Source organism: Argiope bruennichi, chromosome 6 (assembly GCF_947563725.1).
Source record: "Argiope bruennichi chromosome 6, qqArgBrue1.1, whole genome shotgun sequence".
Classification (NCBI taxonomy): Eukaryota; Metazoa; Arthropoda; class Arachnida; order Araneae; family Araneidae; genus Argiope; species Argiope bruennichi.
The window spans coordinates 79,965,610-79,981,093 of NC_079156.1; the positions used below are offsets into that span (position 1 = coordinate 79,965,610).

General features: G+C 28.2%; 1 protein-coding gene across 2 annotated transcripts in view; it reads left to right on the top strand.

The window, feature by feature from the left end:
- LOC129972549 (uncharacterized) overlaps positions 1–15,484 on the top strand; it is a 99,238-nt gene that overhangs the window by 73,296 nt on the left and 10,458 nt on the right. For both annotated transcript variants that reach the window (XM_056086728.1, XM_056086727.1), the window contains exon 2: positions 10,044–10,181. In XM_056086728.1, coding sequence (XP_055942703.1) covers positions 10,140–10,181 — 42 coding nt within the window. In that variant the 5' untranslated portion in view covers positions 10,044–10,139. The remainder of the gene's footprint in view (positions 1–10,043; positions 10,182–15,484) is intronic.

Sequence of the window (15,484 nt, forward strand, 5' to 3'; positions counted from 1 at the left end):
GTATGTAAATACATTAACTAGCTAATTTACATATGAACCTAAATTAGGTACATTATTTTAATATCTAGAGTGTGGAATATCTAGAAGTATAAAATTTCAAAATTTGAAATATTTAGAAATCAACAACTTTTACTCGAAAGGCTATTGTTGTTGAAATATTTGCTAAGTAGCAACTGACAATGAGACAGATAAAGCTCAAGTCCTTGGCCTCGGAGAAAAAACACAGGTACAAAAATGGAAGCATTTCATTTCTGTTCACAGCATTAGTGTTTCTGTCTGCGTCAAGCAGATGCGGACTTTAGAATAGCGTATATTTGCTTATGATTGGAGTGTTGAAAAGATGACTGCGTTTCAGCGTGAGTTTCGACGCAGGTTGTTCATCAACCGAAAAGACTCGGCGCCCTCTTCTAACACAATCTTCAGTAGAGGATCTGTATACTTCGCGGTCAAATTAGCAGCGTGTTTTTAGAAGTTCTTCCCTTAATAAAAGGGCAATTTAGTTTCACATTTCATCACGTTTTTTTAAAACTTAATCAGTATGTTAATGATTTACTTAAGGTGAATTTTATTTTAGTAATACTTATTTCCTATTTACCTAATGACTTGCTAGTTCGATGTGAATGTTAGTTGTACTCATTTCCGGTCATAAAATTAATTTTATCTGGAAACTAAACTAAGCTCAAGCCTTAAACCATAATATTTTGTCTTATTATGTTACGACAAAATAAGACAATTTATTATGGTCTTATTATGCCTGGTCAGAAACTATTTTGATACCATTTGGTTTAGACAGGAATATTGGTTATGTTTAGTTTCAATTAAATTTCTTGTGCATGACTTGGTTTTCATGATTCCCTTCACAAAATATTTCTAAGCATTAAATCATCATGAACACTAAGGCCTTGAAGTCGTTTTATTTTAATAGTCATATATCTATTCTGTTTATTCTAAACATAATGAAATGGAGTCCAATAGCATCATGCCAGTATTAAAAAAGTATATCTTTTGGTGACTCATCTTTGAATCGCACGTAACCATTTGCAGTATTGAGAAAGAGATTTTCTGATTCCTGATCCTGATCTATAGATAATAAATAAAATCAGGCTTTCTCAGTTGTCACACGGAACTAAACCACGTCATTCCATAATTAACTAAATAATGAAAGCTGTTTGAATTTCAGTGCAAAAATAAACTGCTGAAAACTTTGAAAAACCTCTATTTTTTTAATTGCCAAAATCAGGAAAAATTCACGATAACTTAAATAATTATAATAAAATAACTATTTAAGTTACAATTATAGATTTACGATTATAATAAAAAGACAATTTTTTTTTAATTTAAAATAATGCAAAAATTTTGATATAATGGTGTTTTCGGAAGCTATGATAGAATAATACTAAAATCCTCCTCTTTAAATCGAAATTTTTATTACAGTTTCAAAGAAAATCAGTGTGAGGAGCATATCCGCCCCCCCCCCCTCAAAATTTATTTCTGACAAAAGTGGTAAGTCTAAGCTAAACGGTATGACCTGCAGGGCGTCAAAATACTTCGACATAGACAAATTTCTCTTTATTATAAAGATTATGAATTTTGACTGTGACAACCACGTTCGAGATATAAAAAAAAATTAAGCAGAAATTCGGTGTTTTTAAATATTATAACAGTTGAACATAATGAAGCAAATAGGAAGCTGGCCAATTATACTTGAAATATCCTTATGAAAAGCGAAAATGATATTAATAATTTTTCAAGTATAATTATTCAGGTTACTATCAAATTAGTTAGCTATGGCAATTTTATTCAAATTCAGCAATAGTTCGTTTTAAGCAACGTGACTGCGATTCTAGGTAGCTGCCTGGTTAGAAATCCATTATTGACAATTTGACATTGGGTTGATCTTCATTGAAGTAGTTTATAAACGAAATGAAAGCTAAATGATATTCCAAGTACGGTATGAGGAGGGAAGGGACGCGCTGGGATAGAACCTGGGACCTTTTGGTTAGCAGTCCAGTAACGATCCGATTATGCCAAAACAGCTGTTACTGGCTTATATGCGATTCACCACAAATTAACCAGGATTAAATGATATTCCAAGTATGGTATGTATTGCAGAAAATATGAAAATACTCAATTTGGAAGACTTGCCTTAGTCATGTTATGATATCCACTTCGCTCAAAGTCATTCTGCAGAGATTCTGAGATAAATAATAAACATTTGTAAGATGATATTTTTTTAATTTATGAAAATTAATTTTCCATTAATGCACATATTTTGTACAGATGTGCATATTTTTGCTACTATTTCAAAAACACCCAACCCAGCATGTGCCCTAATTTGTTTAGTTTTGTTCTCTACAGAATCAATAAATAAACTTTTAAATGGAATATGAAACATGTGAAAAAATATTATTTTACATAACTTCATATTCCTCTGCAACATTACTTCGTAAAGGTCCATAGAGATTCTTTCCGAATATAAGATCACAATTACGTTCATATGACGTCAAGGGAATTCGATTTCTTTATCTCTTTCGATTTCTGATAACTATCTGCTTACTTCCAGAATCAAAAGCATCAGATCAGACAAATTCCGAAGGAGCCGATAAAATATCAGTGAAGAATCTGTTTATTTTGTAAAATCCCAGTTCATTTTGACTGCTTTTATTCCATCTTTGATATTTCAAACTTCAGGACATAATTTCAATTTTCCTACAAATAACAATATACAAATTTTAAACACGTCATTTGGCATATAGATACAGTTGGAGTTGGCTGATTCGAGACTGATGAAACAATTAAAATTCGGTAATTCTAAAAATTCGAATAAAAAAAACTGAATCTCAAAATGAATAAAATAAGAATAAACGACTATTTTAAAACTAAATTTGGCATTCAAGTTTCCTTTTTAATAATCAAAAAGTTTAAAAATTATGTAATTAATAAATAAATAAGATTTATTTTAATAAATGAAATAAAAAAATTATGATTAAAAATGTTCAATAATTTTAAAAATAATGATTTCATTTAATTTTTTGATAATTTTTTTAAACTTTTTTTGATCAGTTTTAATAAATAGTATACAATTATTGTGAATTACACTATTTTAAAATTTTACAGCACGTCTTACGTGTTTAAATTTTTTTTTTAAACTTGATAAAACTTTTATCATTTTTAATGAATATAATATGAAGCAATAAATTATTCGAAGAACTTAAGATTATTCATAAATTATTTCCTTATGATAACTGAGGACACACGTCAGAATCAGAATTAGAGTCCTGCAGAAAGTATTTAAGCAACGCAAATTTAGCTCTCTCTCTCCAATTTGATCTTACCCAACTTCAAAAACCTGATTCTTTTATTGAATTTAATTGAATTTCTGAATAATTAATTTTTAAATAATAAATAATTGACAATTTTAAATAACAAAATATTAAATTATGGTTCACCTTAAAGAGCATTGGTTTTAGAATCTTGTGTATAAAAAAATTGAAATTTAAAATTATTTTACGCAAACTGTTTTAACAAAAAATTTACCAGGATTATTAATTCGAAATAACCGATAGCAGGTTAAAAAAAATTTGGATTTCAATGATTAGTGAATGAATTTATTTAAAAATATTAAAACGGTCCCATAAATAATGTTCCGAAATCTTGTTTTTTTTTTTTTTTAATTTTAGTTTTTTTTTTTTTTTTTTTTTTTAAGTTTGAATGTTTTCGAATACTTACAAATCAAATAAAAGTGAAAAATTTAATAAAATAAATTTTGTGTAGATTTTTATTTACAATTATATAAATTTTCTCTTATATATTTAATTGTTAATATACAATTATAATTATGTAATATTTTAATTGTTTTAATTACTTGAAAACATTGCCAAAAAAGGTAGGAAGTAAATTACTATTTGATAATCTGGCATTAGTACAAAGAGATGACGTATTTAATTAGCAAAAGCATTCCGGAAGTAGAAATAAACTGTGGAAAATTTCAGCTTGGAAATGGAATTAATTAAAATAAATTCGAATCATATTATTCCGCATTTTATCATTATGTCAATAGAAAAAAAAACACTTGAATTACTAATGCAATCGAATAAAAAAAATTCGAATTAACCAAGTTTCTTTGAAAAGTTTTTAGTTTAAATACTAGAAGGAATGGCAAAATTTCTTTTCTCTAGGAAATGTATATGATGTACGTTCACATTTTATCCAAAAATCTATGAATTCTTGATCTGTTTGAAGAATTGTTAGTAAATATTTTCTTACAATTGCTTCTTCCCGGTTTGAGAATTCTGCATAAAAACCGGAAATTAATTTCTCCTTTAAAAGGAAACTAATAAAAATTCTAATGATTCTAAAGCCTTCTTTGCATATAAAAGTGTTTTCTTCCCTATTTATATTTTTATACATCAACCTCAACCTTGATAGAAAGAAATGCATAAAATTTGACTAAATACGTTTGAAATTTCTATTCAGGGATTTTGAGAATTTTATTCAGCTTTAGAAACTTTTTTGTTTTATAGAATATTTTCTGTCTTATTGAAAATTTTCCAAGAAATTTCTTTTCAATAGTTTGGTTCAAAGTATGGAATAAAGAGGAGGTAACATCGATGGAAGGGTTTTTCCTATGTTGTTGTTATGATAAAGAGATGAGACTTATATCAAAGAAATAAAAGCTATATTTTCAAATTCACTTATCTGTAAAAATAAATCATTTGTCTTTTAGAAATTGAATTACTTGTGACAAGAAATTTCGGATTTCTTGTGTCATCAGGTAACTTTCAATGAAAAAATTTTTTTAAAAAATGGCTCAAGATATACAGTAATTGATGTGGTCTTCGGCAAAAGCAAAATAAAAAAGAACATTTTATTGTCTGTCTATTGAACATAATATAGTAGTAAAGAAAGGGTTCCTCTATGTGGCAAGTTTCTTAATTCTTACCTTTGAATAATTATTTCTTAATTTTTTTTTTTCGTCGTGTGACTATTTTAAGCCAAGATTTTTGCACAGTAGCTTCTGAGGGTAAAGACCCCTGGGCACCTGAGGGCAGAAGTCTGACTTCTAGCTCAAATGAAGAAGAAACAACCACGCGCTTGCACAACCCCTTTTCATAGGGGGGCTCATTCACGCACCTCACAGGGTAGAGGAATAACCAGGCCCGAACCCGGGACGCCTAGATCACGGGGAAGAAGCGATACCTCTAGGTCAGGAGGCCGACCTTATTTCTTAATGTATGGGCTAAAAGGTTTCTATATCAGCTATACAAATTCAAAAGATATACTGACGATAATTTCATCAAGTGATCTTCCTTTCCTGCGTAGAATTTTAAATAGTTTATATAAATAGAAAGATTAGGGAAAATGCTTTTTCTTGAAGGCTGCCTTTTACATCCTCAGTGTGGGACATTTTTATGTTTTGCTTCATCATGTACGGATGAGATTCTTTGATCAGTACCTCTGCCCCTAGACCAGTTTGGTTTAAAATTTGGCTTGAATGTACTCTTTTGATCTAAAGATTCCATATTTAAAATCACGTGTTTGATCTAACACATTTACGAGCATATTGATAGACAAACAGACTCTCCGATGGAGAATTTTGTCTAAAATCTAACTAAAATCTCTAATTTGAATGTATACCATACTGTATACCAAATATCATTTATCTAGTACCCTTTTTGAGCTAACGTGTCCACGGATAGACAAACAAAATATCTTAGCTGTTTTTGTTTTTTGTCAGAGTTGGAGTTTTAGTTCATTAACATCTCAAAGCGGAATTTTTCAAAGATTAAAGCAATAATTTCTCTTTCTATTCCAGTAAGTAAAAAAGCATTTAAAAAATGTACGTTTAACCGATAACCCTATCGACACTCGGAAAAAACAAAATTTTTCATTTAGATAATAGGTAGAGCAAATTCTAAATACTGTTCTTTCAGTTATCTCATCAATTCAAATTCAAAAAAAAATTAATCAGTAGCAAGATAAGTTTTTAACTAATAACTGAGAAAAAGCATTTTTGTGTGAGATTTTTTTCAACCCTTGAAAATTAGTTTTATCAGAGCGGCTCGCTTTTGAGTTTAAAAACCCCTACATCGCTACATATATGCACATTTTTAGGCTACTCAATTAGCATTTTATATCATGCTTACGCAATTATGATAACAGGGGGGGAACCAATCAGTTTCTAGATGTGAAAATTGTTTTTTTATCTCTGTGCCCTGCAAGATTTCACCGGATTGCATCATAAAAATGCGGTCGCATTATAAGAATGGGTTTAATCTTAAGTTATCATTTGAAGAAATTTCGAAATGATCGGTTTTCTTCAAACACGAATATTTTTATTTTTTCATTTTTATAAGTTTTTGAAGTTGAGAAATCGCTATTATATTCAATTTGATGAGAAATGTCTTTATTAAGATTAGTTTTTTTTTGTGCAGAAAAAAAATATATATGTTTTTCAAATTTTTAAAAATAAGTAGGATATTTTGAATGATTTATAAAAAAATAATGATTTATCTTCACAATAATTAATTGTAACAAAACTAAACCTTTTTTTTTTTTTCACGTTACTTGTGTTAGCACAGCAGTATCTTTAACAAGTTTTTGATCTGCAATCAATAATTTCCCTATGTTATTAAAAATAATTTTATGGTTTATGTTCCCTTTTATTAAATTCTGCTTAGTAAATAAAATTTAACCGCTATAATCTAGTATCTGTTAAGTGACAATTATGCTTTTTTTAAACCATGATGTAAAAAAGAACATTGGAAACAGAAAATCTGATAAAACAGATACCATTTTCCAATTTTATGAAAATGTAGAAGAATGCTGAATTCTACATTTACTTTTTGCTTTTTTTATAATTAAGAACCACATAATATAAACTTTAAAAAAACAGAAAGTTTGAAATGCGTGTTTTTATATAATAATACTGGAAAATGAAAAATAATTTTGCTAAGACAAATTTCAGATTATTCAACTACTGCTCCAACACAATCGCCCGCTTTGCGAGTGATTTTAGTTGCCATATTATATATGATTATTTGATGATTCTTGCGGGGGAAGTGCCGGCACAAAGAACAATCCCTACGCTTTTTATCTGAGAGCATTTATATATTCACATGTGCAGCTAAACATAACGCAGTCGAAAATAAACACATTTTACTTAAAAATACATCGTTTTAATTATCAAGACACTTCTTAAATTACATAGAATAAAAAGAAATATTTCAGCGATTTTCATTATTTTATGTTTTAAATATCAATAATTTATTATTTTACTTCATAATACATTTTTATAAATATAATTTAAATACATGCTTTTTTCGTGCTTTTTTTTTTTTTGCAAATGTTTGAATTAATGTATTGGCATCAAGATAAATTATAATTTCGGGTTTTATTGATATTATTATAAAGTCTCTCAATCTTTCTTGAACCCTGGTCAATCGAATCTTTTACCGATTTCAGTTTTGATAAACTCTTCTCTGGGCGAGCTTTTGATGTTTACAATGTTGCAAGTCTTCGCAAAAAAAAATACATGTAAATTGATATGTCATATATAAAAAGAAAACAATTGTCCGACTTTTTTCAAGAATTCTTCTTGATTTCTTAAATATCTTTCATCAATAACTGGAGAATTATTCTGATTTCCGATGGAGAGAACGGCTATTTCGTTTGATTGGCAATTGCTTCTTTTTATTTATTTATTTTTATCTTTTTTATAGACACCTAAGATCACTTTATGATAAAACCAGCGTTATTACAAGTTTTCTGTTTAATCATCAAAGCAGATCAAACAGAACAACCTTTTGCTTAATTCCATCAAATATCCTGCTTATGGAGAAATCCAAATATAACTGCACTTAAATCTCTGGCCCAAAGAAACTGAACTGTCAATTTACTTTCTGCTACTATTTTCTCAGATGTATAAATTGGTAAATTTTCTATTTAGATATACACTACTTAAAATTTTAATTGAAATCTTGCGAAAGTTGTCTTTTTACGCCGTGTTTCGAATATTTAGCCTTTCATAAATATTATTTACTCACATGAAATTCATTAATGCCGTAGCCAAGACAAAATATTTACCCATCAGTATATAAAATCGTTCCTCATCGTCTGTAACGTTAGGCGGAGTAAAAAATATCGCCTCCATTTCGGTCTGTGTCATTATCAAATGCAGAATCCCAACTTCTGTTTTGGCGTCTAACAACTGCGACAAGTTTTTTTTTATGTTTAATTTGATTGATTTATCGGTACGAATAAAGCTAAGTATTAATTAATGCTATTTGTGTAATAGTAAATTTCACATTTTATTTGCATTTTTGTGTGTGTGTGTTGGATTATAGCAAAGGTTAATGCGCTAAGGTCTGAGGTTTATTACTTTAAATTCAAACCGATTTTAGTCATTACAGTGTCCGTGGTCATTATGGATAAAGAAGATTCCACAAGTTACTGTAAATTTACATTTAAAGTATTCTTTAAATAATATATATATTTTTAAATTTCTTATGCACTCTGCCAATGTGCATGCTATTTTCTAGTACAACTTTCGTTAGTTAATTTGTAAAAATCATATCCGAAATATTGTTAACAGAATAACAGTCCATCTAGAAGAACACATCTTCTAGTTTTTAATAATAATAGTAGCGAATGTGTGTGTATGTGATGGACCCAAAAATCTCACTACTCTTTCGTTTGGATATTTTATCTTATAATCGTTGATTAACTTTTTTGTTGTCTACAAATAAGAATCGATCAAAATACTAACTATATTATGATATATATCTGACAGACAACAGTTCAGACTTAGTATAGGCATTTATATAAATTGAATTTAATATTGCGATCTCTCCATTTTTTTACCCCAACGAAGCTCAAACTTTTAAAGAGATCGCTATGAACGACTTTTAAAATTTGTTGCTTTTCGCATCCATTCTGCTCCTGTTTACTATATTTTAAAGACGTACAATGGCGAAAACAGACAATAGACAACTAAAATTATCCAGCTTAAATACTTATCGCAATCAGAAGTTTCAGATGGCTTGTTCAAGACATTTGAAACGCACAAACAACAAAAATTCGTGATTAATTAATGATCTTAGCAAGCAGGCTGATCGTGATCGACGGCTGGACATAAACAAAATCAAGAGTGTTCTCTCTCGACATACTCATAGACTTCCAAGTACAAATACCATTTAGAAAATGTGGTCATCAACTATTGTGTCTAAATAAATATTAAGAATAGTTTATTATTATAGAAATAAAACTAATTTGATATCGTTCAATGGAATAGGATATTTAAAAAAAGAAAAATATTGATATATCGATATTTTTAATATTATATTTTTTTATGCATTTTTAAATGCCGCCGAAAGTGACACACGCATCAATTATGACAATGAAAAGTTGATGTATTCAGTGGCAGGGTTTCTCTTTCATTTGTGGTAATAAATAATGGTAATGTAATGTAATAAAATAATGGTAATAAAACTGTTCATCAGGGATGAACAGACCTTACTTCCAATTTAAGGATAAAGCACAAAAGTTGCTGTTAATAAATGCTATTTTGCTTCGGACAGAAGACTAAATGTTGCTATTAGTGGCTACTTAATCATTCAATTCCTTTCCCTTCCGGATGTCATCGCAAGGTGAAGATAATTCTTGGTGATTATGTATTTTTAAATCAGATTTTAATCCTACTTTAAAAAATAGATTTAGGATTCTCAAATTACGATAAAATAAATATAAATGATTTTAAAAACTAACCTCTATTTGTGCTTGTCTAAGCGCTAGAAATAAAATTTATAATTTTCTGAAGGATATCTTTTTTTTTCTTATGAGCCAACTCTAAATGTATAAAGTAATTCTTATACTAATAACTGTATACATTCTTTTACTCAGATTTCATCGTTTTATTGAATGTCTGTTTTCATTTTTATCTTTCAGTATGTATTTTTTGTGATAGAATTTTGAAAACTTCTTTTACCTTGAGTTCATTAAGGTTTATTATTTTGACACACTTTAGATTCCATATTTTTTTCCAGATATCGGAATTGAATCTATAACGGAATTTTCCGAAGAGATTATTGTATTTTTTAAAGCGATATCCATTAGTGAAGCTAGTAATTTTCACCCAAAAAATGGATACAGATTCATCAGCTCAGTTGCCTATAAAACTTTCGGTAAGTTAATAGTTATCATCTTACAATTTTAATTTCATATTAATTGCTTTTAAAACCTAAAAAAAAATTGCATTTCTACTTCCAAATGTGAAACAAATTCTTGCTGTTTGGATTAGTTAGCAGCCATGATTTAGTTACAGATTCTGAAATTGTATCTTGAAACAAAAAATATACATTTTCTTTTTCTATCTTGAAACAAAAAAAAAATATGCATTTTCTTTTTCTATCGTTAATCTCGTTCAATTTTATTAAATAATTATTACCATTAGGATTCGCCATTTGATTTTTATACATTTTTATTGAATACGGCTTATTTCATGACGGAAAAAACTTGCAATTAGTTTTTCATTCGCTTCCCTGATGTTTTAGAATTGTGAAATTTTGTGAAATTGAACAAGAACTTGTGAAATTTTGTACAAGAATGTGTTCCCAATGACAATACATTCTAATGTTTTCAGAATTTAATTATCAGTTCATCGACTAATTTTAACTGCAATTTTGAATTCATATGAAAGATGGCATCTGATAATAAATTCGAAAAACAGGATTACTTTCTTATTCATAATTTTCTTAAAAATGAATTGTGGAATATATTTAAGAATATAAAATAAAAAATAAATAAAAGAATTTTTGAAAATATGCTGTTATGAAGGTTATCAAGAAACGTTTTTTGTCAAAAATAGGAACATCAAATTAAAAATATAAAAATATGAAGTTCTGAGAACAATACAAGAAAGAAAAATAAATCAGATGGAATATTGTCGGTTTACTGTTAAAAGTACAAAATCAAGATACGTATTTTGTAGAAAATGCAATTTAAAGTTTAGAATAATTTGAAAAATCGTAGTTTTTTCCTATTTGGTGTTACCTTATTCTTCGTAATCCTTTTTTTTTTGTAATATTTATATTTAAAAATATATTTGGGGGGTGCATGGTATAAAAATATGAAAGAAAGAGGAAATTCCTGACTTTATCTCTTGTGTATTTCAATTTAAGCTGATTTGGTCACTTTCTGCTGCCATCATAGGATGGAATTTCATCTTTTGGGAACGGGAACTTGGTAAAACTGAAATAAGGACTTTTAATATTTAAATAATATGAAAGATTTGATAGATTGAACATCAAATTCAAACTGAAAAATTCATAAATATCTACTTCTTATAATTTCCAGATCAATTTCGTAACTAATACCAAATATCCGAACTTCTTTATATTTTTCAGAATGAAACTATAATTTATACAAAACTTAAATAAACCCTACTTTAGTTTTCAAAAAAAAAATATCTTCAGCCCACTCACCATTTTGTTTAATTGTCTTTTAATATTTCAAAAAAACTTGGATAATATTTTAAAATGATCTCTTCAAAAATGAAAAAAGAAGTAATTGCGCAATAGAAAATTAAAACAAAATGGAAAAACTTTAATTAAAAAGCAAACGATTCTGAGCAGTCTTTATACAAAAAAAATTATTTAAATAACAAAAAAGAATCATAGTTTGCACGCAGTTGTAAAAAAATTCCAAACTATCTTAGGTTACATTTATTTCTGTAAGATCTTGATAATAGAATAAACAAGCAAGAAAATCTTTTGCATTTGAAAAAAAGACATTTTTCTTGAATTTTAAGCTTGCTTTACTCTGATTATTTTCTAATTATTTTCAGTAAACAATTTTCAGTTAATACAATATTGATAACGTTAAAAGTAACCGAGGCTATTTCGTTATTATTATGTAACCAGTTTTCCATCAATCCAAGTTATTAAACTAGTTAGATAATAATTAGCAGATTGTATATAAATATAACTATGGTCAAATGAAAATTACCAAGTTAATTTTTTTTTAATTTAGCTGCAGGAATCATGTTCTAGATGACTTAGTCACTATTGTCAATGTTTTTCGACCACATTTGATATTGAAAAATTGGATATTGATATGAAAAAAAAATTTCGGCTACACGGATGATATTTTTTTATAACTTACTAAGTTAACTCATTTTCAAATTTGTTTGACTTGGATATTCTTAACAACCAAGTCAAACACGATATTGTGAAAAAAATCCTAAACATTCATTATGGATTAAGATATAATAAAAATGTGATTAAAATTTCCAGTTTCTTCAAGGTATTTTGATATTGTAAAAGTCTGAATACTGTAGAATATTTCAAAAATATTATTGGCTTCTTTTTATATTGTTACAGAAAAGCTCAATTATCATCACTTTTACAAAACAGAAAAACAGAAAAGAAAATCATTTTAGGTTTTTTTTAACAATAAATCAAGTATGAAAAATTAATAAATACATTTTTTATAAATTTAATGTCTTTTAATTACGCATTAATAATACAAGTTTTAATTGAATATTTCCAAAAATTGGTTTTCGGTAATATTTGTAATTAAAATTCGGGTATTCGTTTTTAGTAGTAGTAATAATATTTTAATTTCTATAAAACACTATGCAGTCACGAAAATTCTTTCAGCAGTTTGGGTCCTTTCAATAGCATCATATATCTCTATCGTGAAACAAACATGGCTTGAAAGAAGTCTCTTAAGAAACTTTAATTGTTTAACTAATATAGCTTCTAATATGTTTTGAAAAACTGGACCTAATTTCGCTTAGATTTTTTTCCCTCGCATATACAGTAAGTAAAGATTGCAAAAACAAAAAGTTTAACTGTAAAATTTGAAATTCGAGTCCGAAATAAAAATGTTTCTGAAATTATGTCTCATGGACGATTTGTAAACCTAACAATTCAAAAAAGAAAAATCTTTTCTGAATCAATTCAAAATTTAAAAATGTGATTGGCAACTTCTGTCTCAATCGTTATGGAAAAGCTCATTTTTTACATAACAGAAAATCATATACTTAATTAAATATACGTATGGTTTTTACACCAAAAATGCATCCATCACCATATGAAACCGTAACAAGCAACGCGAATGAAATTTTTTCACGTACTTAATCTTTACACCAATATTACGAATCTTAATCTTGTTTTAGATCAGATCCAACTAAAGATAGACTGTCTATGTATTAAATATACATGAATAAGATAACTCAACGAGAGGGAGTGATCTGTTCGAAATTTGCTTGCATATTCTCCAATAATGGTTTTGTTCCCATGGTTTTGTTTACCAAGTATAAAATTATAATACTTGGGTAAAGTCGTGAATGCCTGGCATCTCATTGACGAACAATAGTTACAAAGTATAAACAGATCTCTGGCACGATTCTTCCAATTTTACTGAATCTATCTTGCCAATATATACTTTGGACGCCTTTTTTCTGACCGATTTAAATCAAAACTTTAAACGAGTTTACACAGGTCGCCAAAGCACATATCGAATTTCTTTGAATTAAATCATTGTGTTTATGAATTATTTCATTTACATATATGCGAAAATATAGACCAATATATGGTTAACCCTCTGATATATTTATTTCAAAATATTATTTTAAAAATATCTACATTTTAGATGCCAAATCTATGTATCAATTTCTATCTATCTAGCTTTATACAGTTTGTAGCTATCGAGTTCACTTCGACAGAAAAAAAGACAAACAGTCTTCTAAATCAATTTTATTCAAAATTTAATAGAAATCTAAAGAATTGTCTAATATCATATACTATCTACTTGAAAGCATTTTTTAATTATCTTTATTTCCAGGTATACAGTCAGGTGCAATTCCAAAAACGTGTTTTTCGAGCTTAGGGTAGTCTAAAATGTGGAGATGCGTTAAAATGTTCGAACTTTTTCAAAATTACAGTATTTCCTCTATACTTCGTATATGAGAGATCTAGATAAATGATATTTGGAATACTTATTTATCACTATAATTGTAGATTCTAAACCAAATATTTTAAACCACAGTCTTTGTTGACTGTCTGTCTGTATGTTCATTCTTATGTACGTGAAAGTGATAATTGAAGAACTGAACAATACGAGAATGCTAGATAAATGATATGTGGAATACTTATTTCTCACTATAATTGTAGATCCTAAACCAAATTTTAGACCACAGTCTTTGTTGACTGTCTGCCTGTATGTTCATTCTTATGTACGTGAAAGTGATAATTGAAGAACCCAATAATTAAATAGGGAAATTTAGTAACGTACGGTTTTGAAACCAAAATTATGGACCTTTGTGAAATTTTATAGATCAACTAGTCACTGTCAGTTACAAATGGGCTAAAGGAAGTGAGTATCATAAATCAAAACTTAAAGTGCGCAATATTTTTTTAGTATATTGGAATATCTTGATGAAAACACGGCTCTTGATTATAATTTTGTATGAAAAGATTCGTTTGACATTACTTTAACCCTTTCTAGGGCTGTGGGAAGTATGCTTCCCACCAAATTTATCAATCTTTGTATGAAATTATGTAGGTTGGCATAAGTTCTGACAACTTTTTTTAGTAAGACAGAAACTTAGAGGCTTCAGTTCTTTATCACAGACAAAATGATGTGTCTTGATTTGTTACTTAATTATTAATTAACCAAATTAATTCCTTAATGAAATTAAATTTATCTAATAAGCTAAATGAATCCCTTTTCTTATTCTAATTTCTAGCCTAAAAATTTTTTAACATAATATGACTAGAAAATAGTGGCCCTTTAAAGGATTAAATTCGTAATTGCAAAATTTATTTATTGCAAGTTACATTTGCATATCTAATTAGCATTTTAGATCTCTAATAACATTATTTATCAACCGTAGAGGCTTTTATACAAATAATCAAACATCCCTCCAATGGCGTGAAATTCAATTCATTTCAGTAAGTACTCCATTTTTATGACAAAATGACCTTAATATGATCCTAATATTATATGTCTAGGTCTACTGAGGTTCGATGCAAAATATTGCTATGCGGATCTCCTACCACACTCATGTCTTAGAGAAAATAAATGTGAAAGTATAGCTCAACTCATGCCGGCATCATTTTCAGTAAAAAAAACAGTAGCCGTGGTCTCCCCCAAAACTTTCTCGCATGTACTCTAATATATTTATCATGATAGAGAACGCCTTACATGGCACTGGCGTACAATAGTTACGGAATATTACTTTTTGGCTTGAATTTAGCACTTTTACTGAATCTATCGTGTCATCCTTTGCGAGTTATTTGCAGAGTAATATCAGGTATGCGTTCATAGTATCCCCAAACCGAATTTGTGTTTTAGACGAATTCTTCTCAATCGATTGAAACAAAAGTTTGACCTAAAACTGCACTTGTAGTCATAAAATATCATATCAAATTTGATACATTTAAGACACTGCATGTAATTGTTTTTGAATTATGTTTTATCA